The sequence below is a fragment of the Leguminivora glycinivorella genome, chromosome 9 (assembly GCF_023078275.1).
Source record: "Leguminivora glycinivorella isolate SPB_JAAS2020 chromosome 9, LegGlyc_1.1, whole genome shotgun sequence".
NCBI lineage: Eukaryota > Metazoa > Arthropoda > Insecta > Lepidoptera > Tortricidae > Leguminivora > Leguminivora glycinivorella.
Genome location: NC_062979.1, coordinates 8,001,888 through 8,029,393, shown reverse-complemented (window position 1 = coordinate 8,029,393; position 27,506 = coordinate 8,001,888). Strand labels below are relative to the sequence as shown.

The following is a 27,506-nucleotide window of genomic DNA, read 5'->3' as shown; positions in this document are numbered from 1 at the left end:
TAGGAACCCTTATAGTTTTGCCATGTCTGTCTGTCCGTCCGTCCGTCCGTCCGTCCGTCCGTCCGCGGATAATCTCAGTAACCGTTAGCACTAGAAAGCTGAAATTTGGTACCAATATGTATATCAATCACGCCAATAAAGTGCAAGAATAAAAAATGGAAAAAAATGTTTTATTAGGGTACCCCCCCTACATGTAAAGTGGGGGCTGATATTTTTTTTCATTCGAACCCCAACGTGTGATATATTGTTGGATAGGTATTTAAAAATGAATAAGGGTTTACTAAGATCGCTTTTTGATAATATTAATATTTTCGGAAATAATCGCTCCGAAAGGAAAAAAAAGTGCGTCCCCCCCTCTAACTTTTGAACCATAAGTTTAAAAAATATGAAAAAAATCACAAAAGTAGAACTTTATAAAGAATTTTTAGGAAAATTATTTTGAACTTGATAGGTTCAGTAGTTTTTGAGAAAAATACGGAAAACTACGGAACCCTACACTGAGCGTGGCCCGACACGCTCTTGGCCGGTTTTTTTTTATGATAAACTAGCTTTTGCCCGCATCTTCGCTCGCGTTAGTAAGAGACAAAAAGCACTCTCCATTCCTTCAATTAGCTCCACTTAAAAAATCACATCAATTCGTCGCTCCGTTTTGCTGTGAAAGACGGACAAACAAACAGACACACACACTTTCCCATTTATAATATTAATAATATTACTAAAATAAAATATGAATGTTGGTGGCTTCACTTCTTAAATCTACCATTGGGTCTTCAGGACTACTTCTGAGAAAAGTGGTTTGTTATGTTTTATATCCCATGCACACGCGCCTGGACCTTAGCGCAGAGCAAAACTTCAAATCAGGAAACGGAGTATGTAAAGATCTACAAACCTGTGCCTAACGTTAACCCAGCATTTTGATACGGCTCATGAGACCCTGGGACCCTCTTTGGCAAGCCACCCCAGGATTCAGTGTCGACACAGTTTTAGGACTTCTATGACTGCCGTCTGACCTTCGAAACCAGAGGAGTTGGTAAAATAGGACCATGTTGGATTTAGTCCGGTTTCCTTACAATTTTTTCCTGCGAAACTGCTGCCGGGGATTCTAATAAAAACAATCATTCTGATTTGCAACCTACAACTTTGTCATGTGTTGTGATTACTTGCGTAACTCAAATAAAACTAAATTTATCGCTCAAACTTTAAGTAGTAGATATATAATGTTCCTTTTTGTAGTTATATTATCAAAAAACATTAAAATTAGATTATGTAATACTTTTCCATTTTTATTTATTATAACTTCAAAATATTTTTTTATTGAACAAAAAAACCATTTGTTATTGAATCACTTTTAGATTTACAGAATCGAATTAAAGTTCGCTTCTCATAAAAAACTGTGACGGCGGGATTGGGTTTCTATAAAAGCGATCATAGATGTCATCCCAGAAGCGAGCCCTCAGCTCCAAGAGAGGCCCCTTCAACTTTATCTCTTGCCCGAGTTCCATGTAAGGAGATCGGTCGGTGTTGGTCGGTGTCCAGGCTGGTAGGTTTGATTCAGCGGGGATGGGATTTCTGAAAACAATGTCTTGTAACATCAAGTAATTGTTTTAGTTACCAATGATCCGGTATGACATATTTTATTTACTTAGCTATGAAACCATATTTACACTTTTATGTGCGGGCGTGCACCATAAAATCGAAATCTGACTACTACAAGCAGAGGCGGCTCGTGGCTATAATATGTGGGTGTTCACTCAAACTCTCATTGTTAGCACCAAGATCCTACATGTATGTAGATACCTAGTATGACGGTACTCCTGTGTGGATTTTCGATATGCTGAATCTAAGGCCTTGCATACTTCCTGACGACCGATCATTCAAACGGGTTTCGGTCCATGCACACTCACCACCTCCGTCGTCCGCGCCAGTTCCAAATAAAAGAAATGGAAACCCAACAATTTTTCACTTTTGTCACATTCACATAACCACTGGACTTTTAATTCTAATCGGGTTGCTAAAGTTTTTTCACACACTTTTATGTCACATTGCATCCATCCATTCTCACACACTGAAATTATTTACACTTGCAATTAAAACAATTTAATTATGCGGTTTCAAATTAAGTCTAAATCGTATTTCCCGCGGGTGCCGTGCAACTTGTTTACAAAATAGCGCGCGAAATAAGTACGCGGATGACCGCGGCACGCATCGCGCCTGCGCGGTGCAACAAGACGGTAATCAAGGACAAACGCACAGACCTATACCGAGATAGAAGGAAAAAGCTCGGCGGTTGACAAGACCAACCGTGTAACATTTTGCATGGACACTAGACGTCACGAATATGAGTTGACTCGACAGTTTGAATAGCTAATTTTTACATCGTTCGTAATCTAAGAACAAATTAAATTATTTTCATTACACGCATTGTTAAGACACTTATTTCATGTTTATATGGATATCGCTCGTTTTGAATGCACTGCAATGAACAAAAGAACAACAACGCAGACTGTCGTTTGCGGCGAGGAAAGAGGTCGTTGAGTTTTCTTTTTGCCACGCGAAGTACTAAATAGGATACTTTTTCCTTCTATTTTGATATAGTTCTGTGGTCGGTGCGGCGCTCCCGATTTACCTAATATTTCATAGATAATCGTCTGTCTCACGCGCGGAGCTGTGTCTAAACTTCTCTTTCACTCTCACTGAATTTTCTATTGATGAATGCACTGAATCTTTTTCCATAAGCGCAATTGAAAGCGCTCCGTTGAGTGCGGTGCGTATGAAATTGTAGGAAGGGAGTTGGCGGAGTAATAGTCAGATTAATGAACTTTTAAGAAATACAAGTAATTGTTTAATTGAGCTTAACTTTTTTGCGATACATTTTTAAATAGTAATACATTAATTAGAGGTATCATAACTGATGTATTACTATAATTTACTTGTGATTATTTCTGGGAGTGCACCGCACAAGCGCACTTTAGGGCAAGCCGCTACTGACTACAAGTAAATTAGACTAGTAATTTTACGTTTAGGTACTAATAAAGTTTAAATATTTTTTATCATTTAAATTATTTACAAACGTTACTTAAAAAATCTTCAATATCATTAAACATTTTAAAATATTTACCCAGTTATTACAAAGCTTAACCATATTTCTCTCAGTGTGTTCCTCATTTTTGAATACACCTCACTTGTATCTTCGGTTATAATATCATGGTCCATGTCATATAATGCCGCAGACTGAGCGCAGTGAGGTGCTCCTTTTAATTGCTTTATATATCCAGGAGCAGTATCCGATAGTGGAGGAGTAGAATGAAAAGTATACTCATACAAGTATAACGAATCACTTCCAGCTTCTACGTGCAATTTGGTAGATCTAAGATGTGGGTAAACAAACATAATGTCAGAGAAATAATCAACATAGCTCTGAACAGTCTCTGGACCAACTGCCTTATCTCCAAAATAAAATTCTTTGATGACTTTATAACACCCCGCTACCCCCTTAATTAATTCACCCTTTATTAACCTAACACTACCTAACTTAAGTCCAAATTGTTAGCCCTAATTAAAACAATACACTATTAAAAATTGGCCATTAAAACAAATACTGTGATCGTCTAGTAAGTGGAAGGACCCCGTAGTTGTGCGTAGCAATCCAGATTCTTTTTACCTTTAGGAACTTGCTATTAGAGTTAAGTTTAAGTTGATAAAACTAAGGCAGTAATATATTCACTTGAGGTATAATAAGCAGAGTGAACGACATTTGTGAAAGAATTTAGTGCGTTGAGATAAGAGTGTGAGAGATAGGTAAAATTGTGTAAGGAATATAAATACAGGAAATATATTAAAAATATATACAAGACATTATTTAAAATGGGGTTAATTGTTTCCGACCCACGAGTCCCTTATACGTAGGAATAATAGGTGTATAATATAATATAGCCTATTATAAGGACCTCGCTCGAGCATATGGACAAACCAGGTTGCTGGTTCAATTTATGTTTTATCAAACATATATTGAACAAATGGGATCCTTAGAACAAAAGTAAGCTGATGTAAAGTGTCTTTGCACTACTTAAAAATGTACTACCATAGTAGTAGATATCAAATAATTAGTCAAGGACCCTTTAATCCCGGTATAATTTTATATGTTTTGGGATGTTTCTGCAACCAAGTCCTCTACCGTCAGGATGGAAACTGCTCTGCCTACCCCTGGTCTATCAAGGAAACAGAATATCTATTTTGATACCCATTATTGGGCCTATTCATTGACCTTCTTTTGATACTAAGACAAATACTTCATTGAACTAGCCTTTCGAACGACAAATCCCTAGACTCACACGCCATCCCATATATATATTTTGGTTCGGCCTTAGCCATCGAAAGTTGTCCAAGATCCCAAAGTATAAATTCTATATGCGTGCAATTTCCCACGTTCCGAGTATAGTGGTCCATTGCTTGACATCGTGTTTCACTAGTCAATGCTAGAATTGTTTGATCTCCCAGACAACGTTATCGTTAACCATATTATGAAAATGGAATGATGATTCCAAAGTCTGCCAATCTCGAGGCCAGTGTCAATGATTCAACTTTAGTGAACAATCTTATTTTTATATCAATGATTCTCCTTGATAGCGACAGGATCCTAACATCCATAGATGTCCTATGCCTCCCTAGTATTTAGTATTAGTATTAATTCCCACAAGTTATCCTTTAACTCTAATAAAGTTTACATGTTAAGAACAATAAATAAAGTTATTAATCCTACTTTCATTGAAATAGCAAAATTATCTTACTTAGGAATGAGACAATAGTATGGAAATCCTTCTAAACACCCAAAGAGATTCTAGCTAATAGAATGTGTATGTACATAAAGTAAATATGTGTAATATTTTATGTATCTATTTTGTTACATGTAGTAGTTGTATTAGAGATACTCAGATCCTAATTTTAATTAATAATATTCCAAATTAACCGTTAGTGTTAATTGTATGTAATAAATAAATCGAAATTTGAACGACTTTAAATAATTTCCACATAAATATAACATTCATGAATATCTTGTTCATATGAAATGAATAAGTACCACTATTAAAATTATCACCTTCAGATAATAGCACTAATCTAAAATTACAAATATAAACACATTCAAAATAAACAATTTGGACACTTACTTGTAGTCTTCAAGTCTATTTTACCCAAATACCTTCTCGCCAGTCTCCAACCTCTCAATCTTGTACCTCAAGTCCGCTTCTTACTTAGACTCCTGATGTGTTCCTTCAACGATTCCTAGTCAAATGACTCTACCTAAACCTCAGATGTGAACACCTCAACGTTCCCTCGCCGAATCCATCCACCTATTCTTCTGAAGTGAGCTCCTCAACGTTCCCTAGCCGAATGAATCCACCTATTCTTCTGAAGTGAGCTCCTCAACGTTCCCTAGCCGAATGAATCCCACCTATTCTGCCCGCGCCGTTTTATACACATATTCCTTAGCCCCGCCTTCCTTAGGGTGACCAAATTGTGTGTTGTCCTGAATCAGAATAAAATAAAATAATGTCTGTACATAAATATTTGTGGAAATGCAACTTGATATAAATCGACTCCTTTCAACTTAGTATTAAGTCTATCTACGTTTGTAATTTAAAAAATGGATAACAATTAAAAAATAATAATCTTTTAGCATAACTACTATAGGTATTTCTTCCCATTTATTTGACCATTATTTAATCCTTTTAATATATACAATAACAATATTTCAGTTGATAGAATATTTCGTAAGTTTTTCTTACTTTACCGAAAATCACATAGACTCGTTAAATTCAAGAGGAATTCCGCCATTTCCCTAACGTGTGGTCTTCTTAAAATGGCAAATAGTGCCTATTACGCCGATTGTGCCAGTTTCGCCGGAAACGCCTATAGTGCCGATTGTCCCCATTGCGCCCGTTTTTAATTCCGAGAATTTCTATTTTTAATTTATTGGAATTCTATTTCGTATGTAAGTTGTTTTCGTTTTATTTATTTGCAATTTTTAAGTTTTTATCTCTGTGTGCATTTGTTTCTAAGCACAATTATTATAGGTATATCTTATGATTTGAACCGAGGACTGTGTGGTCCGTTACAACTTGTGCAACTTCTTCGCGCTCTTCTTCATCCTTGAATTGTAAATCTGCTGGTAAAAAGTCCGAAAAACGTTCATTCATTTGCTTTGACCATTCATCAAACCTGTACAGTCTCGTATAACCCTCCAAATTTGTAAACCCGTATAAAACTGGAACTTTTCTGTATTTGCCCTTCTTTATTATATTAACAGGCGAGTCTTTAAGAAATGATTCAACTCCAATGTTACGTTCTACACATGGAACAAAACTAAAAGAAGAATCTTTATTACCGAAAAAACATCTGAGGTTAAAACTTCGAATGGTGCTCTTTTATAAAACTCTTCTAAAAGTCTAATATTGTTTACTTTAGTAAAGTTATTAGCCTTCGCAAAATCTTTTGCATTTTGAATTGGATCAATTTGGATACTCCAAACGCCTACACCTGCTCCGCTTTCTGGTATAGCCTTATTATAAAGACCTTTGGTCATTTCTGAGAGCATTAGTAGATCAACCGCTGAAGATCCAGCACTGCTACCGACAAGGGTCACATCATCAGGATTTCCTCCAAACTTTGCAATATTTTTCTTTACCCAACGCAGCAAGGCAACTTGGTCTTTCATACCCGCATTTCCGGGAGCCCATTCGGTGCCTAGACAAAGGAAGCCATGGATTCCAAGACGGTAGTTAAAATTGACCGCCACTACTTTTTTACTTTTCACTAAACTCTTTTGAGACATTATGTGACCCCATCCTAATTGGTAACCGCCACCATGAACATAAACGATCACGGGTAGGTTTGTTTTTTCAGTATCAGGCATTAAAACATTTGCTACTAGGCAATCTTCTTGCATAGTGTACGGAGATAAGTCGATTGGCATCTCAGGGGTAGAGCCTTGGGGACAGATTATTTTATCATTAACTGCATCTAGAGTATGTATCCATAAAGGCCCAGGAAGAGGTGCCTGAAAATTAATTTTATTAGCCAATTTATTGGCCTTACTTACTGATAGAAAATAATTTAATTCTTATTAATAATAATATATATTGGGGACACCTTATATACACAGATCAACTTAGCCCCAAACTAAGCAAAGCTTGTACTATGGGTGCTAGGCGACGATATACATACTTAAATAGATAAATACGTACTTATATACATAGAAAACATCCATGACAGGAACAAATATCTGTGCTCATCACACAAATAAATGCCCTTACCGGGATTCGAACCCTGGACCGCGGCTTAGCAGGCAGGGTCACTACCGACTGAGCCAGGCCGGTCGTTATTATTATTTAATCGATTATTTATTTAATCGTTACAGCACAGTGAAATTGTACGAAAGGTTGATGCAGTGCGAGAAAGCCTACAAAGATTAATGGGAGCTTTATTTTTAAGTGTTTAGTTTATATAAACTAAACAAATACAGTACAAATACTTCGTTTCTTTAATAATATAAGAAACGAAGTAAATTGTTTCCTTAGCTTACCTGAAACTTGTTAGCCCCAGTCGGTGCAGTAGCGTAAGGTATTCCATAAAATTCAAAGATCTCATCATTATTGTATCCCCTTACTGGCCCCTGTGTGGTCTTTACGACTCGCGACTCCCGCTCATCCTGTCCAGTCACTACGTACACAATTAACACTATTAGTAAAATACTTCTCATTTTACAAGCCGTACTTATTAAGTTTGAAATGAATAATCCATCCAGTAGCTGATTGTTAAAATCTATACTAGTCTAATAACTGATAATATCGCACTAACATACATTCAATTCGCAGTTAAGCATCGTAGTTCTTATTTCAAAAGATTAAGGTCTACAAATTGATACATCTGATTTATCATGACTATTATTAAGACAGTCCTACTTACACACTTTTAAGTTTATAATCTGAACACTGAAAGTAAACATGATAAGTAAACATTCGCATTATCAGAAGTGCAGATAGCTATTATCTATCACAGCAAGTCACGACAAGTGTTTGTAGGTGTATATTAGGCCATTCTTGATGCATCATGTTGTATAAATTAAGTATTTGGTAAAAATAAGTATAGAAGAGATATTATTGGCATTGAGTGTTTTATTTGCCCGTCACTTCAAATCAAAAGTAATATTATATCAAAAATAGTCGCCTCTTCATCCACATAGCTAAGTTTCATTGAAACGTAATTGCTAAATATGCCCGCGATGTAAGATAAGTCTGTCAAATCATAAAAATACGAATAAAATAGGAATGATGTTAGATGAGCTACTGGAAGTTTAATAAATTAATTAAAAATAGGTAATTGCATAGATTGTTTGCTTTGGTAACCATATTGAACTTTCTCATTTACAACTTACAACATACAATATTCTAAAACAAAATTATTGGTGGGTTTCCATTTTGGACACTTTAATTGTTATTTATCATCTTAATTTCAATTCAAATTATAAAAAGGCGCAGTTTGAGCACTTTCATGTACTTTGCCTACCTAGTTCATTTTGGGAATACAGACGTGAGTTATGTATGTACTTATTTATGACAGATATAAATAAATAAATATTGGGGATACCTTACACAGATCAACTTAGTCCCAAACTAAGCATAGCATGTATTATGGGTGCTAAGCGACGATATACATACTTAAATAGATAAATACTTGCTTATATACCTACATAGAAAACATCCATGACTCAGGAACAAATATCTGTGCTCATCACACAAATAAATGTCCTTACCGGGATTCGAACCCAGGACCGCGGCTTAGCAGGCAGGGTCACTACCGACTGAGCTAGACCGATCGTCATATAAAATGATGTATCTTTATTTTAATTTGTTTTTCTGCAATTTAAAAAACATGGCATTGTAAATAAATCTGTGCATGAATACAATAATGTAAGTCAATATTCCCGATTACAAACATACTAGGTACTTTCACTGTCCTTAAAACAGAAGTAGTCTGTAGAACAAAGGCTCATTTCACTGCGAAAACTTTAAAAACCACAAGCTACAGTCCTTTGGGAAATAAGGGGAGACAACTAAATTGTTTTCCGAAGCGAGACTGGATTTAAAATTCATTACTGCTGCCTTCGGCGCTGAGGATGGAATGTAATGAGAACTAGAGTTTTATTACAGTGTAGTATGTTACATTTTAGAATTTTTTATATTAAAGAAGATGATAAATGTTTAAAAACATTTTAATCGGTGTTTTAGGATTATACCAAATGTTTTTAAACGTTTTTTTACCTTAATAACTTTTTTTACTACGTCGGTGGCAAACAAGCATACGGTCCGCCTGATGGAAAGCGATCACCGTCACCTATAGACGCCTGCAACTTAAGGAGTGTCACGGCATCATAAAACATCAAGCAAGCATCTATCTCGCACATCACATCCAAAATTATTTGAACTTAGAATTGAAAATCTTCCGCTGGACATCTTTACGCACTATTTTTCTGTATTGAGAGAAATTTGCATTTATTGTACAAGTTCTACGTTGCGGTTTATGTCGTAACTACTTTCTTTCTTGATTTTCATTCCTTTAGCACCTACACATGCGTGAACCAAAGAGCACGTAGGCGCTATTTTAACCAAAAAACTTGTTGAACAAACATGAAAACTGGTTGTATTTTCTCTCAGTGTAATTAGGCAAGTATTCGACGCGACATCAGAACTTGTGACCGCAAGCGAGCAGATTGCATTAGTTATCTCAAACTCGGGGTAAACAGACACAAGTCACATAGCCTGGATTAGCATAGGGATTAAACCTGCCTGACAAATTTGATATGCCAAAAGTGACCTTGGCGTCAATCATTCAGTATCTAACTAAGCATACGAGGTGTTAAAAGACAGGAACGAAATGGTTCAAATCCAGTTGGCAATTATTCAGTCATATAGTCACGACTATTTAATTTCCCAGATAATCGGAGATTTTCACTTACTACAATCCTGATATATAAGTATAACTCTTTAACTTTTTCACTTTCATAACATTCCTTAACACGCTTGTCGGTTTAAGATGGTCCTGAATTAGCCTTTCTCAATGATTTTACCTGATTTTATATGATATTAATACAGGATATTGCCATTATTGAAGATATGTTGTCACTATTTGATGTATTTTAATCATAGCTCTTCTCCGTTTGACTTTTTCTCATTTCTTGAATATGATAAAAATTATAAAATTTTAAATGAAAACCTGATTTAATGAGTTGGATATGTTTCTAACTCTTATGATGATTAAAAATTGGAAAATAAACCAAACGTAGCGACATGCCTATTATTAAAATACATCAAAGGACGTAAAAATATTTTCTATAATGCTCAGGAGAAAGACTACTTTTGTATGGAGAATCAATCACCCCCATCGGAAATATAATTTAAGATCATTCCAAGAAATTTTCCAGCGTCGGTCTGTACAAATCATGCGAATTTCCTGAACATTTCTGGCGGTAGCAGCTTATTTTTTGTCACAATGGACGTAGAAATGCTTATGAAAATAATCATCGACGTGAAATGTTGGAAAAATGTTTGTTTAAATGAACAAAAGGCTTAGCTTGACATTGTTTTCTCAGGAAAATACAAATATTATTTTTATTTAAGTTTAAAATTTATGTTTGAAAGGGAGTGGCACTAAGCTGTTGAGGCACGAGGAAGAATTTCATAATGAAAGTCAAAGAACATAATATTACTGACTCATTTTATTGGTATGAATTTTACAAAAGCTGCAAAAAGATCCTATGATATGATTGCATATTTTATTAACAAAATTGAGAACGCAATGCCTCGCGTCGCGTTCGACGCGTCTTTGTAAACCTAATCAAAACGCGTCCTTTGACGTTCAACGTGTTTGGTGGGCACGTGTTTAAGAATTCTAAAGAATTTTATGATATTATGAAGAAACTTCCTAATGACAGTTCTATCTCAACATACCAAGTTTTCATTTCTCTGTTCATACATCCTAGAAGGACCTGGCAACATACTAGGAATTTATTATATTAGCATCACATAGGTACAGATTGGAAAACGAGTAAAACATTTTTTTTAAAAGTGGCAACTCCTCGTTTTATCACGTAAATTGATTTGGAAAGGGATACGCTACAATGTTGCCACCTTTTAATTTCTACTTTTTTTGCCAGACTGTACCGATACATAAAGATCAACGATTTTTCACTCAACGTTTCCGACGTGTTTTAAATACATTACTGAGCAATTTTACAAAAATAACAAATTACCTATTTTTTCTACTTAACCATAACATAATACACAGAGACATTGTTCTTTGACGTGGGTTTCGTATTGTTTTACTTTAATTATTGTAAAAAAAAAAAAAAAGAAAATTATAGGACATTCTTACACAGATTGACTGAGGTCCACGGTAAGCTCAAGAAGGCTTGTGTTGTGGGTACTCAGACAACGATATATATAATATATAAATACTTATATATATAGAAAACATCCATGACTCAGGAACAAATATCTGTGCTCATCACACAAATAAATGCCCTTACCGGGATTCGAACCCGGGACCGCGGCGTAGCAGTCAGGCGGTCGTCTGATCCGGTGATCTGGTCCGGTCGGATTGTACCTCTAAATGTAGCAAATGTAGAAATTAATTATAATAGATTTAAGATGAGTAATTAAAAAGGAAATGAGTTTATGTAAAATTGTGAGTTTCCGAAGGAATCTTTTACTACGAGTCAGTTTTGGTCCCATAATATTCGCACCTATATTTCTTTTTACCGAAAAAAAAATTTAAACCTTAAACTAATTAGGTACCGTCAAAACCCCAAACACCTTTTCAAAACAATGTCCGAAAAAGAAATGAAATTTTAATAAATATATTTAAATGATGGTATTAATTAATGTCCAGTCATGACCGCCGAGATTTGTAATCTAATTTTATTCCGTGAGTTTTCTTTGAATTTAAATGTTTCGCTGTGTTTTGAATTTTTGACAATACTTTTTAAGTTTTTTAACCCTTTAATGAATACATTAGCCAAAAAGCTGCAACTGATTTTGCAAACACTGGTAATCAATTTAATGTAAATTTTTGTAACTACTGTATTTCTTGTACATTTCGATTTTGCGCGAACTCGCATGTGATTATAGATAGATTGCGGGCTATTGACATTACATCCCATTTAATGGAATCCCAATTAGACTGACTTAAGACTGTCATAGCATTCTCGTATTTTAGGGCTTAAATTAGACGGTTCGCAAAACTCGCATGCGATATTAGTTACATTGCAGACTGTTGCTGATGAGGTTACATAACTACACACAATTCAGTAAGTACATTAATAAAATAGTAAAACTAGCATGCGAGGTCTTGCGCCGTGTATACGGTCCTTTATATTTTGTTGTACTGCGTTAAACACAAGTAACAATTAATTAAATTGTAATATAGCAAGATCTTATTATAATGACTTATGATATATTTTTGTCTTCAACCAGTCCTGGATCGGGTGGGATGGTCAACGTGTTCGACGCATGTTTGATGGAATCCATAATTTCCTGAAAATATATTATGGATTAAAAATAAAATAAATAAATAAATATTACTGGGGACACTTTACACATATCAACTAAGCCCCAAACTAAGCAAAGCTTGTACTATGGTATGGGTGCTGAGCGACGATATACATACTTAAATACCTACATAGAAAACATCCTTGACTCAGGAACAAGTATCTGTGGTCATCACACAAATAAATGCCCTTGCCGGGACTCGAACCCAGGACCATTGTATTATAAGAATAAATAGTCAAAGAATAATTTTATTATGTTGTACTGTAAAACTGAGTTGTAAAAGATTAACGAAACTTACAGCCACACTGGACATGCGTAGAGTGAACTATTTCTTTTTGCAGACTTTTTTACTGTATTTGATTAAATACTGCCTCTACTCTCATTGCAAGTCTGTCTTTTTTACCAGAAAAAGCGACCTTGAACGATAGTGAATTTTTTATGGCGTATCAACTTACATGTTCTGAGTCGAGTCCATCCATTTCTTTGAATGATCTGGTCATTCTCTGTGCCTTTTTTTGAGCAGATGCCGCCCTTTGTTGCAAAATCTGTAACATAGAAAACGTTCATCATTTATTTTAATAAACTCATGTACCTAATATCTGCGGTGGCCATATTATTTTCATTAATTTCTGTAACCACATCTTCCATCTTCCCAAGGTGGCATTGATCTGGAAGATGCCCAAAATATGGCCGCCTTAAATTTAGTGTAGTTCTGTACATAAAGAGTATTCAGTAGGAGGGAGATTTCTGTATTAGGTATAGCATTGGGAAGAGGTGACAATAAATGATTCCACCAAACTATTCTATTAATTCTACCCTTAGGCCGTTTTCTTATTATCCGATCCGATATCGGATGTCGAAAGGATTTCAATAGAAAAAATCCAAGATGGCGCTAGTAATGTATCGTATATCGGTCCGACATCCGATATCGGATCGGATAATGTGAAAACGCACTTAACAGATTACGTTGTCTCTTATGTTCAGTTTCGGCCAGTTATCTCTTGCTACATCACACTACTCTAACAATTGGTCCTCACCTCATTATCATCATTGACATCATTGACCATGACCATTATCATCTTTGCATTGGCCAGCATCTTTGCAGATTATAGTTGCAGTGTCTTAAGTCCTGAGGAGGCAGTCTACAGCCTACACCGGTTGTAATGGCTGTGTGAGCCAATGGCCGGTCGGCAGTTCCTGCCCTGCCGCATCGATCGCAAATATGTCTTGACTCCTGGGGTGGCCCGGTAGCTCTACGGAGTCGCTTTTGAGTTGATCCAACCAAAGCTCGTCGTGCTTTACCATACCCTTCCGCAAGCTACGACGCCACTCCGGTCTCATCTCCGCCCGTCCCTCCCAGCTGCTAGTTGGAATGGTCTACACCTATTATAATTGTCGCATATTTTTGGCTTCGAACTATCACATAAATCGTATAGTCACCTTTTTTTTAAATCTCTAACTCCTGAATTTAGTCTCCGCGAATGGTACGTTTACCCTCACCTGTTGTCTCCTCTGCTCAGCTTCAGCCAGTTTTTCTTCTATATCCGGCAGACTGATCTCTTGCTGAGGCGGCTGCAAGAGACGCTGGAGGTGCGGTGGGGGTGTCTCTGTCCGTTGATGTGCATCGAACTCTTCCAAAGGGATTTCGAAGGCGATTGCTGGAAAACGATAGGAAGATTGTGATCATATTGCTAAACATTTTTTTTTGTTATGGTATCTGTAGATATTACGATAATAAATTAAAGGTAAAACAGAAAACAATTGGAAACAACACTATTTATATAAATAGCGCCATCTAGACAGTTCAAGAAAATGCAGGTAATGTTCAATAGGTACAACAGCATATAGACAAATAATTTTATTAATCAACCAACTAAAACCGTTCAAAAACGCAAATACTAAGCAAGTTCATGAACGTTCTAAATGAAACTTATATTGATTGACCCAGTACAACACTACAAACCATCAATGGAATAGCATAGCTACTTGGATTATAACATCCTCAAATAGATTCCGGTGGTAAAATTTCAAATTCAGTTTTCTTATTTAACTGTTCAAAATTACTTTAACCCGTATTCTTCGACAATGAAAAATTAAATACTGAATAGATTTCCTCCCGAGCGCAGCCTTAATAGCGGTACTTAGTGAATTGGAAATAAAAAATGCAGCGCGATTAGAAGTTGAAAGGATTTACACTGCTCTGTGGGGCCTTTTAGCAGAGTGAATTTTAGAATTATGCTATTTAATTAAGAGGAATTGTTTTTTCATATAAACTAAAGACTTAAAGAGATACTGTTTATGGCTGAATATTGACATTTTGGAGAATATAATGTGTTTTGAGTATATCAAGCGCAGCAATGTTATTTTTTAAAAATTCCATTAAAAGATTTTGATTGACTTTGATAGTGTGGTTGAACACTACTTTCTATCAAGTCGGTCGATGATTTATTGTGTTTTATTGATCATTGATAGAAAAGATTAGCAACAAAATTGACAGCACAGACGGCATTACGTATACTTGCAGTAAATGTTATTATTTTACAAGAAGGATCAAAGTGTTTAGTGCAAATTAGTATTCTAAAAAAGATTGAAGAACTATTTGGAATAAAATATACTGTAATGGAACAAAAATATACTTTAGTATTCTTGGATATTAAAGAAAACATTAATCGAAATACCATAAAAATACTTTCATTGTTTTCCCAGTTTTTTTCCACTTTTTGTTATAAAGAATAAAATGTGGAAAACGGGAGATGTAAAAACGGCCTCGCTGTAAAATACTGAGGTACTTAAGTACAATTTAAAATGAGCGTTATGAGCTTAAGTGATTAGGAATAAAAAATGCAAAGTGATTCATTATGACTCAGGTTCCGTTGCAAGTGCTTTTTGTACCACAAAGTAACCGCATGTAATTTTGAATTTGTGAAATGTAGAAAAATGTGTCAAATAGAGTAGGTATAGAAATAAGGCATATCATGTGAGTTAGTTGTTATTTATTTTAGTTACTACTTCTATCTGTATCAGTGATTTTTGATTGTTTTTTAGTTATACACCAACTAAAAAACAATAAAAAAATTTGTGGAAAATTTAATAGAATAGCGATTTATTATTATTGAGAGTGTTGGTGATTTAGAATTATATTTTACATAGCATAAGTATAGTGAAGAGAGTGGAATATAGTCGTGTAAGTAGTTTAATCGTGATGAAGATAAATGAAACAAGAGATATTATTCGTTTCACTTACGGACACCGGTATGTTCTAAAATACTTGTTGATTAGTAAGACTCAATAGAGATCATATGAACTTCCGAGAATTAAATAAATGATAAAAATACAGAATAGTATTTCCTATGTCTATGAATAGATTGGCATATAATAATAAATATGCAAAGAAAACAGGTGCCGTAATAGCCGAATGGCATTTCTGCGACGCGAAACGGAAACGAAAAGCCGCGGGTCTGGCTCTGTCGCGCTAATACGCAAGAGCGATAGAGAATAGATAGATCTTTACGAGCGTTTTGTTTCGTGAGCGTTTGTGCCATTCGGCTACGCACACTGTGAACAACATGTTAGTAATTTAGTATATACTATCTGTTAAATATACCTATAAATGGAAGGGAAATCTGAAGCGCTTGTCAGCCGGTTGCTCTTTAAATTGGTGAAACACTTACCTACACATCACAATTTCTTCAAAAGCATTATAAAGATATGCTAATATGCATTTGTTGTCATATTTGTAAGTAAATTTGATTACTCAGAACCATCTGCAAGCGACGGAAAATGGAAAAAAAATACCAATTCCAGCTAGTAATATGCGGAACACTGGTCCGTGCATGCTACTTTTTTTCCTTATATATTTAAAATATATTGAAATACTCACGAGGCTTCGGTTTCACCGGAGTCTCTGGCAGGACCACCGTCGGCAACCCGTCGTCATGGTGCCCATTGGCACCATTGGCTTTGCTGTTGCCATTCGCGGTGCCATTGGCCTCCACTGGCACCACGTTGCCGGATGATCCGCAGCCCATGGTCACATAATATTATAAAGATGTCGCTAGACTCTATTTTATTGAAAAAAATCACTAAAACACTCACTGCATTGTTCAGGTACAATCACTTTGGTTAGTTTATGAATTTTAATTGTTTAAAGAGTTTATTAATATATTCTTCGCACAAATGGAGCTAAAATTGAAAAAAAAGAAAACTTAATAGCGAAACCATAGTTATTTATGACCTACTTATTTTAGCACTTATAGATATTAGTAATGAGGTATTTTATGGTAGAATGAACTTTTTTGTCACCCACCACTAGATTTTACATGTAACATTGTTATAAGTACTTCTAACTAAAACCTAAAATGAAAGATGTCGAAATACTTTTTTAAATACTTTCCTACATTATATTTTTCGGCATTAGCAAATCAAATAGACTTTTAATAACTATTAATAAAAAAGACACTTTTTTGCATTTGTATGGTAGCTTGCTGTATCTATAGATTTAAACTCAAATTATTCAGGTACTAGCAAAATCTAATTAAAGTAAAATCCATAATCCTACGGACCAAATTGACAAGTAAGTGTGAACAAATGTTGCCACAGTTTGGCCAGTGTCGTTCTCATCGATATTAAAATTATTATTACATCGTAGATTTAAGGTGCACCCAGACGGGACAATGAAATTGCCAATTTGATCGGCTAATCAATATACCAACTTTTTCTGTGATTTTGACAGATCAAAAGGTCTGTAGACCCCTAATTAGAGATATTTTTATTTATTTCAAAGCAGCAATAATATTATACGAAAATTATATAGATATTTATGATATACTTGCCATAGCGTGACGGATACTTTATTTTCGTCGGACACAGTATTTTATTTTTACCTACAGGCTAGGAAACCTTTTTTAGATATGTTTTAAAACTAGTGGGTAAAAACGCATGGTATCCATCCACTACCTCGAAGATACATAGAACAAACCAAAATGTGTACCTCTTATTTGAAACTAATATACTTATTTTCGATTTAAACTTGTCTGATGTATGTACTTAAAAACTTGTCGATATATTGTTATCGACACAGACCCTTCACTATTTTTATTTTGCTGTTCCTGGTATCATTTTACCTGTCAGTAATTTGTCAATTTAGTCCGTAGGATTATGGATTTTACTTTAGTATTTACATGCATTCGACACAATCCTTGCGAAAACGTTCAACAAAGCCTTCCAAATATGAACTTTATAGGTGCCCCATTGGCCCTCAATACATCAAATAACAAATGAAAACCGACGTCTCAGAATCAGGACACCGTCTAAACCTCATAACCCGGTTTCGAGTCCAATCCATTAGGAGGGGAGTGTTATTCCGGCGAGTCACTTCCTCGGGTAACACAGGTGATAAAGGCCCTACATTTATCATTATCCTACTCGGTTCTGGGTCAGGCGGATTTCGAAATTTAGCGAAATGTGGGTTTTTGGCAGTTGACCCCTTTTTCGTTTCTTATTTCGTGAGGGGGCCTTACCATGATCTCTTAACGCGATTCAGTTTAGGACCTAAACTGAACTGCGTCGCTATTTCCTACCACGACATTGTTATTGCGATCCAATTTCGACCGAGCGAGCGATAAGCGTCCCAGCCGTTTCATTCACTCATCTCAAGTGTATTTCGTACCATGACATGCCACTTGAGCCTAAACTGAATCGCAGGAATGTCAAATTTAGCGATTCATAAAAAGTTACTCATTTACCGCATTATTCTGAATCGCTTTGTTGTAACATTAGCGATACTAAATAGTTTTGTGTTTTTTATAAGGAGTAGGAGATGGAAAATATAACTAAAGCTAGTTTCATCACCTGATTAATTTATTATTTTGGTTTTTCGATCCTTACCGATTCGATAATAAAATATAAAGTTTTATGATTTTGTTTAGTAATATTTACGGACCAACTATTCCAACTAACTACACGTTTTTACATTTTTAGAGTGCCCTATGATCTCGCAACTTTCGCAAAAACGCAAATCAAAAGGAGCGAAAAAAGTCTAATCCTTTTTTAGTCGATATGCAAGGAGTCATGTTAACACTTGCGACAAACTATGCCTAGAACTAGGATGGCTAAGGAATCAACTAGGTCTTGCATAACTTAGCGATATACTTTAAATTTAGACACGAGTGAGCTACCTACAAATGGTCACTACTTGTAGAATATCTCGTATCTCGTAAAACGCAGTAAGTCTATATGCATTTCATACATACTTACTACAATTTTCTTTTCATTGACAGATGAAGATGCAAGTTTTTTTTAAAGTAGTGACGAAATACTAATGACTTCCGTAATTGTTAAAATATTATCCAAATAAGTACTGCAAGTTCTATAGCCGAGCACAGCACTTCAAATACATAAACAAAAACTTTATTATTAATTACCTACTTACTAGTCAAGGGCGCGACGTTCTAAACATAACCTTTAACGAACTGTCCTTATATTGTTTTTCATTTATACATATTTTTGCTCAAAAAGATAAGAAATCTTACAAAAAACATTGCAATTATTATGATTTTTACATTTAAATGTAAAATTCATAATAATTGCAATTATAAGGACAAAATTAAATTAAAAATTAGTAAGTTAACTACAAATCGTTCCTGGTTTTCGAACGATCAAGCGTCACAAGGGGAAAACGAGATAGATTTATACGATTACTATAGCGTCGTCCTTTTCTTGTCAAAACGATTCAGTTGCGGACCGGAGACAATCTCGGTCTTTCATTCACTTGTACGCGGTTCAGTTTCGACTCTGAACATTGGAGATCATGGTAGCAAATTGAGACGCCCAGTTTAGGCACCTAAACTGAACTGCTCTGCGTTTGAATCGTTTTTAAAAAGATCGTGGTAAGGCTGCAGGAACTATGCAAAGTTTGAATGGTCCTTTTTATTTCACCCTGTCAATCTGTATAGCTAAGTGCGATTACTAAGAAGTTTCGACGATGGCAGTTGGAGAATCCGAAATAATCGATAAAATTGATTGTAGTTTAGGTACGTCCTTAAAAGCTCCGACAACGCTGACCAAACACACTGTAACTATAAATCATTAGTATGCACAAGTGATGTTACTGCACAAGTGATGAAACCTAATAAAGAAAATAAAGGCGGTGATCGTTTACCATGAGGCGATACAGCTGCTCATTTGCCTCCTATTTCATGAAAAAACTAAGAAAGCCCAGTTAAAATACGGCGATCATTATACTGCGATCCGTCTGTGCCATGCTGCCGCGCGAATTTGAGTTCCCGTGTGCGACAAGCGAACAGATCCGCGCGGGCGGGGCTGCCCGGACGCCGCGCACCTCACCCCCTTGGATTGGTTAGTTTGACATAATCACCTCGCCTTAATTCAGATATTGAAGTGATTGTGGAACGATGTAAAAAAATGTCGCAGTGTACAACATTCATAAGGCGCTTGCTGCTGCTAAGGTGCCATGAAAGGAGGATTTTAGTCATTGACAAACCTTTGAAAGACAATACCTATTCTATTGAAATTGTATCAATTATGAGGTGTTGCCTTACATCAAATAAAGTTACGTAGTTACAAAGTTACGTCGTAATCCAAATAGTTAAAATACAGTCCGAAGTGGAGTTCTCCATAAAGCTAAAGCCGCCAAAGGCGCAAAACGTCTCAGAGAGTCAAAGGAGCGTAAGCGTGGAGTACACTAGGGAACCGAAGTGACCTACTGAAAAAAAAAACATCGAAATGGGCATGCTGACAGAGTTACTGGACCTATAAGTATATTTGGCCTATGAAAGCCAAGGGCTTTTATATAATCTCCCCCTTCCTCTCCACTTGCGGGTTGAGTCTTGATAAATTGAGTCAAGAATAGGAAAAAAATTCGCGCTCGCTTCGCTCGCGTTTACTGGTTCCGCCAAATGTCTTTTATTTGTTGGACATAAAGAAATAAGTGCAAATGGTAAACAGAATGCATTTTTCACTTACATACTTAGTCAAAATTTCGCGTTTACTACGCTCACGTTCTTATTTAAAGTCGGGTTTCTGACTCTGTTATGTCGTAGGTACATGAACACGATATCCCCTATCAGCCCCAGAGCCATATACCTATTAGGGCATGTATGAGGAGGTTCAAATGTATAATGTATATTAAGCTTATAAATAGGAAAGAAGGAAAAAAGATGGACTATCTACAGAGAGTCTACAAAAAGAAATGAGATCCCATCAAAAACAAAACTTGTAAAAACACCAAGTCTTCGCAACTCAGTTCTTCTGGCGTAAAAAGAGTTGAGATCCCTGTAATACCAAGTCGGTTAATTTATTCAGTCCCTACTTAAAGGACCTTCTGCCACAAGTTATTACGTAGTTTACCTATAGCTAACCTAATAACATATTACTCATAGCGATCATATCAGTATGAAAAATATTTCATGTTTTAAAGAAAATGGACTGACTTGGCAATCGCATGAAAATACAATGTATCTCACAAGTTATCATATTATTTACACTTACACCGATGACAAAATTGTTTCATGCGATTGCCAAGTCAGTCCATTTTCTTTAAAACATGAAATATTTTTCATACTGATATGATCGCTATGAGTAATATGTTATTAGGTTAGCTATAGGTAAACTACGTAATAACTTGTGGCAGAAGGTCCTTTAAGTAGGGACTAAATAAATTAACCGACTTGGTATTACAGGGATCTCAACTCATTTTACGCCAGAAGAACTGAGTTGCGAAGACTTGGTGTTTTTACAAGTTTTGTTTTTGATGGGATCTCATTTGTGTGTTTTCTCGTAAGAGTTTGACATAGAAATAAATGCGAAGCGTCAACTTAGGATAAAATAAGCTGTTAATTTCCACGCAAATATACGTGAATACGTACTCCTTTATAGGTACCTCAAACGAAGATTTTGTACCTACTGAATTAAGAGAAGTTTTAGTCTATTCATCAATTTTCTTCAAAATCACATGAAAAATAACAGAAAATACATTTTGTAAAGACCCAAGCTGACTAACTTATTATCAACACCATATTATTATTATTATCTTATTATCAGCTTTTGCCCGCGGCTTCGCTCACGTTAAAAAGATACAAAAAGTAGCCTATGTCACTCTCCATTCCTTCAACTATCTCCACTTAAAAATCACGTCAATTCGTCGCTCCGTTTTGCCGTGAAAGACGGATAAACAAACAGACACACACACACTTTCCTATTTATAATATTAGTACGGAAAAAGGTTGTTATTATATAAACGTATTAAAAAAAAAAGCAGACATACATAACTGCCCCAATCAAAATCAAAGTTCCAACCATTTCGTTTATATCGCCTACCTCTTACCGACTCGACCAAATCTCTACAACTCCACAAAAAAAAAACTAATATAAATAATGCCTGTTTACTAATATATAAACACATCAAACGGCAAAGATCAAAGCAAACCACAAATACAATATTTCGCCCGTTTTTCCGTTGGATAAATTGAATTGGGAAATATATCGGAAAACGGCCAATAATTGCATTTCCCTTGTTTATTGGAGACGGAGACGATATGAGTGACAAGTGACGCACTTAACAATTTAAATTTCTAGAACGGGTACAGACCACCATCATGACTATCTTTAAATTTGAGTATTGGGGATTAAAATATGTAAGAAGTAGTTATTTATTATTAAAGTAGCTAAGTAGTTTATTAATCGCTCGTGCCAATATCGAATACTTAAAGTAGACTCTACTTTAAGTATTCGATATGTAGAGTCTCGAGCGTCTCGAGAAAATACTAACTAACAACTATCAAACGAAATCAAACCAAATCAAATCCAGAAAAAGTATAATCCAAATCCTCATCATTTTAAAAGTCAATTCTATGAGAAAATTAGGATAAAATGCAACTTTCTCCTCCTTGTTTAAAGTGTCAAGACGGCGTTTACAAGTCGATAATATGCTGAAAAATACATTACGAGTTACGACCACGAAACAGATGTCTTCTCATGTGATAAATATGTGCTCAAAACTGTCAAATGTTTGTTACAAAAAAAAGTCCACTAAAAAGGATAAAAAAATCATCAATTCAAAAAACTCGTAACAACATGTCGTGACGACATATAATATGTCAAATCGAAGTCATAAAGCCATAATAGACCCCGCTATCAGATATGGACGAGTCATTGCGTGATTTTTAATATCATTACTTTGACCTACTACGAGTAATTATCGGAATTGCTTCAAAACAAGGCTTTTTCCATGAATATGAAATGAAATTTGTTTTCAGAATTACTTCAGTAAAGCGGCTTTTGATGGTTTCAATTGAACAAATGCTTGATTGAATTTAATACTTGTTTTATTTCTTCATTTGAGTTAAGTCCCTACAAGAAATTGTAGAAAATAAATTTAATTAAAACTTAGAAAAACAATTACATTTTTGCAATAAACGTGGTTTCTCATTTCACTGTGATATCTAATATGGATACTTGAACAGTTTCAAAGAAAAATAATTAAATACTTAGTTACTATCCACATATTTATATGGCGGGTTGCAGTACCTACCAAAATAGCAAAGTTTTATTAGGAGGTTGACCAATGTTTTAAGTTGGGGGATTGGATTTATTTTATGTCCAATTGTCTACGGTAAAGATGCATAACCTTATAATAATTTGACCGATTTCCTTGGCCGTGGCATACACGTCATGTTAAACCCTTGGGCGACAAATGACCCGACCTTCGATTCGCCAAGTGCTGGTTCCCACAGATATTCGCATGTGGTGGCCGATCCATAACAGCTGCAGTGTTACTGCCAACGTATACATATACTCGTAATGCAGATACATATATAAAATGCATGTAAACTTTGCTAGTATCTTTCTGCACTCTAACACATTTTTTCTGAATTAAATGACGACCATCGGGCATACCGAAATCAAATTCATAAAACGACCCGAACGGCAGGAACTCTTGTAATACCACCTAGATACATGATGCTACATGATACAGGAAGGTGTCCTTAATACTATGCAATAATAAGTACATTGTGCGGAAAAAAGGAAGTTTGAAACGAGTGGAGATAAATTAAGACCAAAGGAGTGCTTTAAATAGTTTAAATCGCCACGAGTTACGAATTCTCTCTTCGCCCATGTATCGTACGACGTTTTACCAGGGGCGGCTCACTCCGCGATTCTATCGCCGCGCTACAAGTACATGCTGGCGGCCGCGAGTTCGCGGCCTAATCAGGGGTGGCGCGCGTTCTCACGGAACGCACGTATGCACTTTCTATTGTTACTTTACGTTGCGAGTTTTTTTTAAGTTTTATATGCGATATCCGCGTGTGAATGGCTAATGCTTAGTTAAATAGACATCATGAATAAAATAGGAGAATCTTACACAGATCTACTATTGATTAAGTCCCACGGAAAAGTTCAATAAGGCTTGTGATGTTGGGACTTAAATAAAAAATATAAATACTGTATATATACCTAGAAAGTACCCAAGACTGGAATATAATAGTATAACATTTTATCTGAGTATTAATTCGTTTTAATCCATAGGCAACCCTATCGTCCGAAGCTGCGCACGTGCAGCTCGTTTCTTTGTTAGAATTTTGTAGGCATTTAAGAGGGCTTTCGTGTTAAAAATAGTGAAATCGCAACCGAGCGCTCGATCATACCGTGTGTGGTATCAAATTAAAGGGCTTTGCGAGTAGTTTATAAATATATATCACATTATAGGACTTTTTCTACTTGGTCTAACAAAATATGAGAAAATGTCCAAAAGTGGTAATAATTGTACCGGTGAAGGCTCGTTTTCAAAAAATTGGCAAAAATCAATAATAGCAATTTATAATCACTAAGGCATAACAGCAATTTAAGTAAACGTTGCAGATTAATTTAGTACAAAACTTACTTCGATGTGATGTAGATTTTCAAAGAAATTGTCACTTAATTTTAGGTAATTTCTGAAAAAATTGAATTCGCCTTAGGCTAGTTTACTCTTTTTCAAAAACTTAAAATAAAAATCTAGTCTGAAATGATTGTGGTACAGGATATACGAATTATAAATTTACCCGTTTTAATATTCAAAATTGTCCAAATTTTACAAATAAGATCGACTGATTCAGCTCTATACGTGCGTTTTTCTAAACGTGCATTAGAGAAAAAATCATAATTAATTTAGTGAGTTAGTTTTCAAAAATCCAGTCTTATAAAAATCAAGATAATAAGATGCTCTAACTGGAACTTGAATTAAATAAATCTATTGGATAACGGAAAGTGTAGTATTTCACCGACTAAAACTATCAATTTTACATTCTTTTGACGTTTTTTTTGAAAGCAGCCTTAAAAGGCGGCATTTCGTGAACATCAAAGCAGTGGGCCTTCTGTACTTGTACTATTATATATTCTGTGGTTTTACATACAAAGTTACAAACCTATGACCCTTTAAAGTCTCGACCTGATAAGAAATGAAACACGAAAAGCGCGGAAAAAACACCATCATCATCATCCTTCTTGCGTTATCCCGGCATTCGCCACGACTCATGGGAGCCCGGGGTCCGCTGTGGCAACTAATCCCAAGCTTTGGCGTAGGTAGTTTTTACGAAAGCGACTGCCATCTGACCTTCCAACCCAAAGAGTAACTAGGCCTTATTGCAATACGTGAGGGCGAGAAGATGATTATGTTTTTTCTCTCTCTCACATATGAATGACAGTGACATGCCTAAACACTTGCACAGGCGCCACCTGGCGGGATAAAATGTCAGTGTGCCTCCTCATTTGTTTATATCGGTAATTACAATAAATCCTGTGAGTATATACCTAATTTTGAAGGTACTATTATAGAACCATTTGAAAGTAGGTACTTTAATTTTTTCATCAGATGATTGTGATATTATACTTATTATCGATATTTGCTGGCCGGTAATTTAAGTTACCGTATGCTATTTAATTAACAATTTTGCTTGTCAAAAAAGGTAGTTTCGGCGGGAAAATGCAATTAATATAATTAATATAATAGCGTTACTTTGCGGAAATACATATTATTAATAAAATAAAAGTACGTTGCGTATCCTACAAATAATTACGTGCCGATCAATCAGTGTTAACCCGTATTACTTGCGTATTCATGATTGTCTTATTAATTATTGTGTAATTCGTAATACTTACGCAATTACGCATACCTAGTTAAGTGTGCTTTTACAAGGAAATCTATCCAAAAATGAGTGGTTGCCTTGCATTAAAATTAGGTGGGTTGTATTTTTAAATGTTTTTTTTTTTCTTCAGACACAATAGTTACATTGAAGTGATGACATGGTATAAGGGCGTGCGACTTTCAATCCAGAGGTCGCGGGTTTAAAATCCCTCTCGTACCATTACGTTTATCGGAACTTATTTGCAAAATGTTCGAACCTACGACCTCCGGACTGAAAGTCGCAGTAACAGTGTTTCCGAAACAAATCAGAATATTTCCTTGTTCCTACATATTAAATGATATATTTAAGCATTATACCTTGAATTGATCAGTAAGTAATCTTAAGCAATACAATTTCACAACTATTATAACCTGGCCCCGTAGCCGAATGGCATTTCTCCGACGCGAAACGAAAACGAAACGCCGTGAAAGCTAGTCTGGCTCTGTTGCGCCAATCCGCAAGAGCGATAGAGATAGATATCTACTAGCGTTTCGTTTCGTGAGCGTTTGTGCCATTCGGCTACGCACCCTGATGATTTCGTTGCGAAAATAAATAGGTCGCATACCAGTTACTGAAAAACTTACAGATTACAAATAAATGTTTCTTTTGCCTCAAGTAAATTGATCAATTTTCCATTATTCACTCGTATACACAGGTTTGTCATATATAACACAATAATAGGTCCGGAATCAAACCGCCTACCCGTGCGGTCGCGATGCCATCGGCGGCGCAACTACTTCGATTATTACAGGTTTTATTTTCACCCGAAGCTTTATTTTCTAGTTGATAGTTCATAGAACGACCGGGCGGTTTTGATACTTGGCGCTGACAAATTAACTTTATGACTTTATTGAGTTATTAACTATCAGGCCTATTCTTACTTGAATAAATCGTATTATATCTATCATTGTCAAAAGTGACAGTTTCCGTTGAGGATATGTTTGACATTTATTTAAATCAGAGCAACAAGGGTGGCGAATAAATGAGATTAATTTAATTTATAGTGTACATCTCAACAATAATTTATCGGTGGCATTTATATATTAATTATTTTTAATAATTTTTATTAACGGTAAAATATTTCATTAGGTATTCCTTTTTTGACAGTAGGTAGCATTTATTTGCTTCCTTTAAGCAATCTTCTGATCCTTGTTAATGTTTGACTTGAAATACGTATGTCTTTCCCATCACGGAACAATGGTGTTCCGGACCTTTGGGAGGAGTGCGCGGGGCCGAAGCCAACGCGTAGAGGCCCTTTTGACACTTTAATGAAATGTAAGGGGTACACCGGGCGGATGCTGCCCTTGCCCGCATCATGGGACACACGCAGAGGCAACACCCGCCAGGGTGTAAGGACTATTTTGAGAGTTATTGGAATCTAAAATGAACTGGGCTATTGGATGAAAGTGATGGGCATACTGGGCTATGGGATAAAAAGCCGGACGCCGGCCTAATAAAATACGTATGTTATTATTATTATTTATTTATTAACATAAGAATGTTCGATCAACTTAGTGACTCTGTCATACAAAAGTTTTGTTAGGTATTAATAAGGTGCGGTCAACTAAATAGTCGCAAGTATCAAGTAGTCCAGTCGCGCTAGTTTCAGGACTCGAACAAAGCTCACAATAGGAATTACCCTCACGCGCCTCCATCGGCACTCGCTACCCCTTTACAGCTGAAATGACAGAGGAGCCGACTAGTACGACATAGTTTTTTTTAT

The 27,506-nt window shown here is 35.7% G+C and overlaps 2 protein-coding genes across 2 annotated transcripts; both read right to left on the bottom strand.

The window, feature by feature from the left end:
* Positions 1 to 682: 682 nt before the first annotated feature.
* LOC125229412 (esterase FE4-like) lies at positions 683 to 7,894 on the bottom strand. Its single transcript, XM_048134242.1, is given in 6 exon segments — positions 683 to 1,569; positions 3,119 to 3,470; positions 6,116 to 6,391; positions 6,394 to 7,054; positions 7,580 to 7,716; positions 7,855 to 7,894. Coding segments are annotated over 6 exon segments (1,653 nt in total). The 5' UTR covers positions 7,880 to 7,894; the 3' UTR covers positions 683 to 1,367.
* A 3,648-nt stretch (positions 7,895 to 11,542) lies between these two features.
* On the bottom strand, positions 11,543 to 26,495 carry LOC125229683. The gene is made up of 5 exons (XM_048134586.1): positions 26,368 to 26,495; positions 16,483 to 16,784; positions 14,103 to 14,260; positions 13,058 to 13,147; positions 11,543 to 12,587 (listed from the first exon to the last, which is right to left on the bottom strand). Exons 2-5 carry the CDS (start codon positions 16,628 to 16,630, stop codon positions 12,501 to 12,503), a joined length of 483 nt encoding a protein of 160 aa, XP_047990543.1. The 5' UTR covers positions 16,631 to 16,784; positions 26,368 to 26,495; the 3' UTR covers positions 11,543 to 12,500.
* Between the last annotated feature and the right edge of the window lie 1,011 nt (positions 26,496 to 27,506).

What these genes read in the sequence shown, in the direction of transcription:
- LOC125229683 (XM_048134586.1), bottom strand. Translation starts at nt 16,630, where the DNA reads ATGGGCTGCGGATCATCCGGCAACGTGGTGCCAGTGGAGGCCAATGGC. An exon ending in TCCGGTGAAACCGAAGCCTC is followed by an intron (nt 14,261 to 16,482) that starts GTGAGTATTTCA and finishes ATCGTTTTCCAG; the next exon opens with CAATCGCCTTCGAAATCCCT. An exon ending in CTGAGCAGAGGAGACAACAG is followed by an intron (nt 13,148 to 14,102) that starts GTGAGGGTAAAC and finishes TCTATGTTACAG; the next exon opens with ATTTTGCAACAAAGGGCGGC.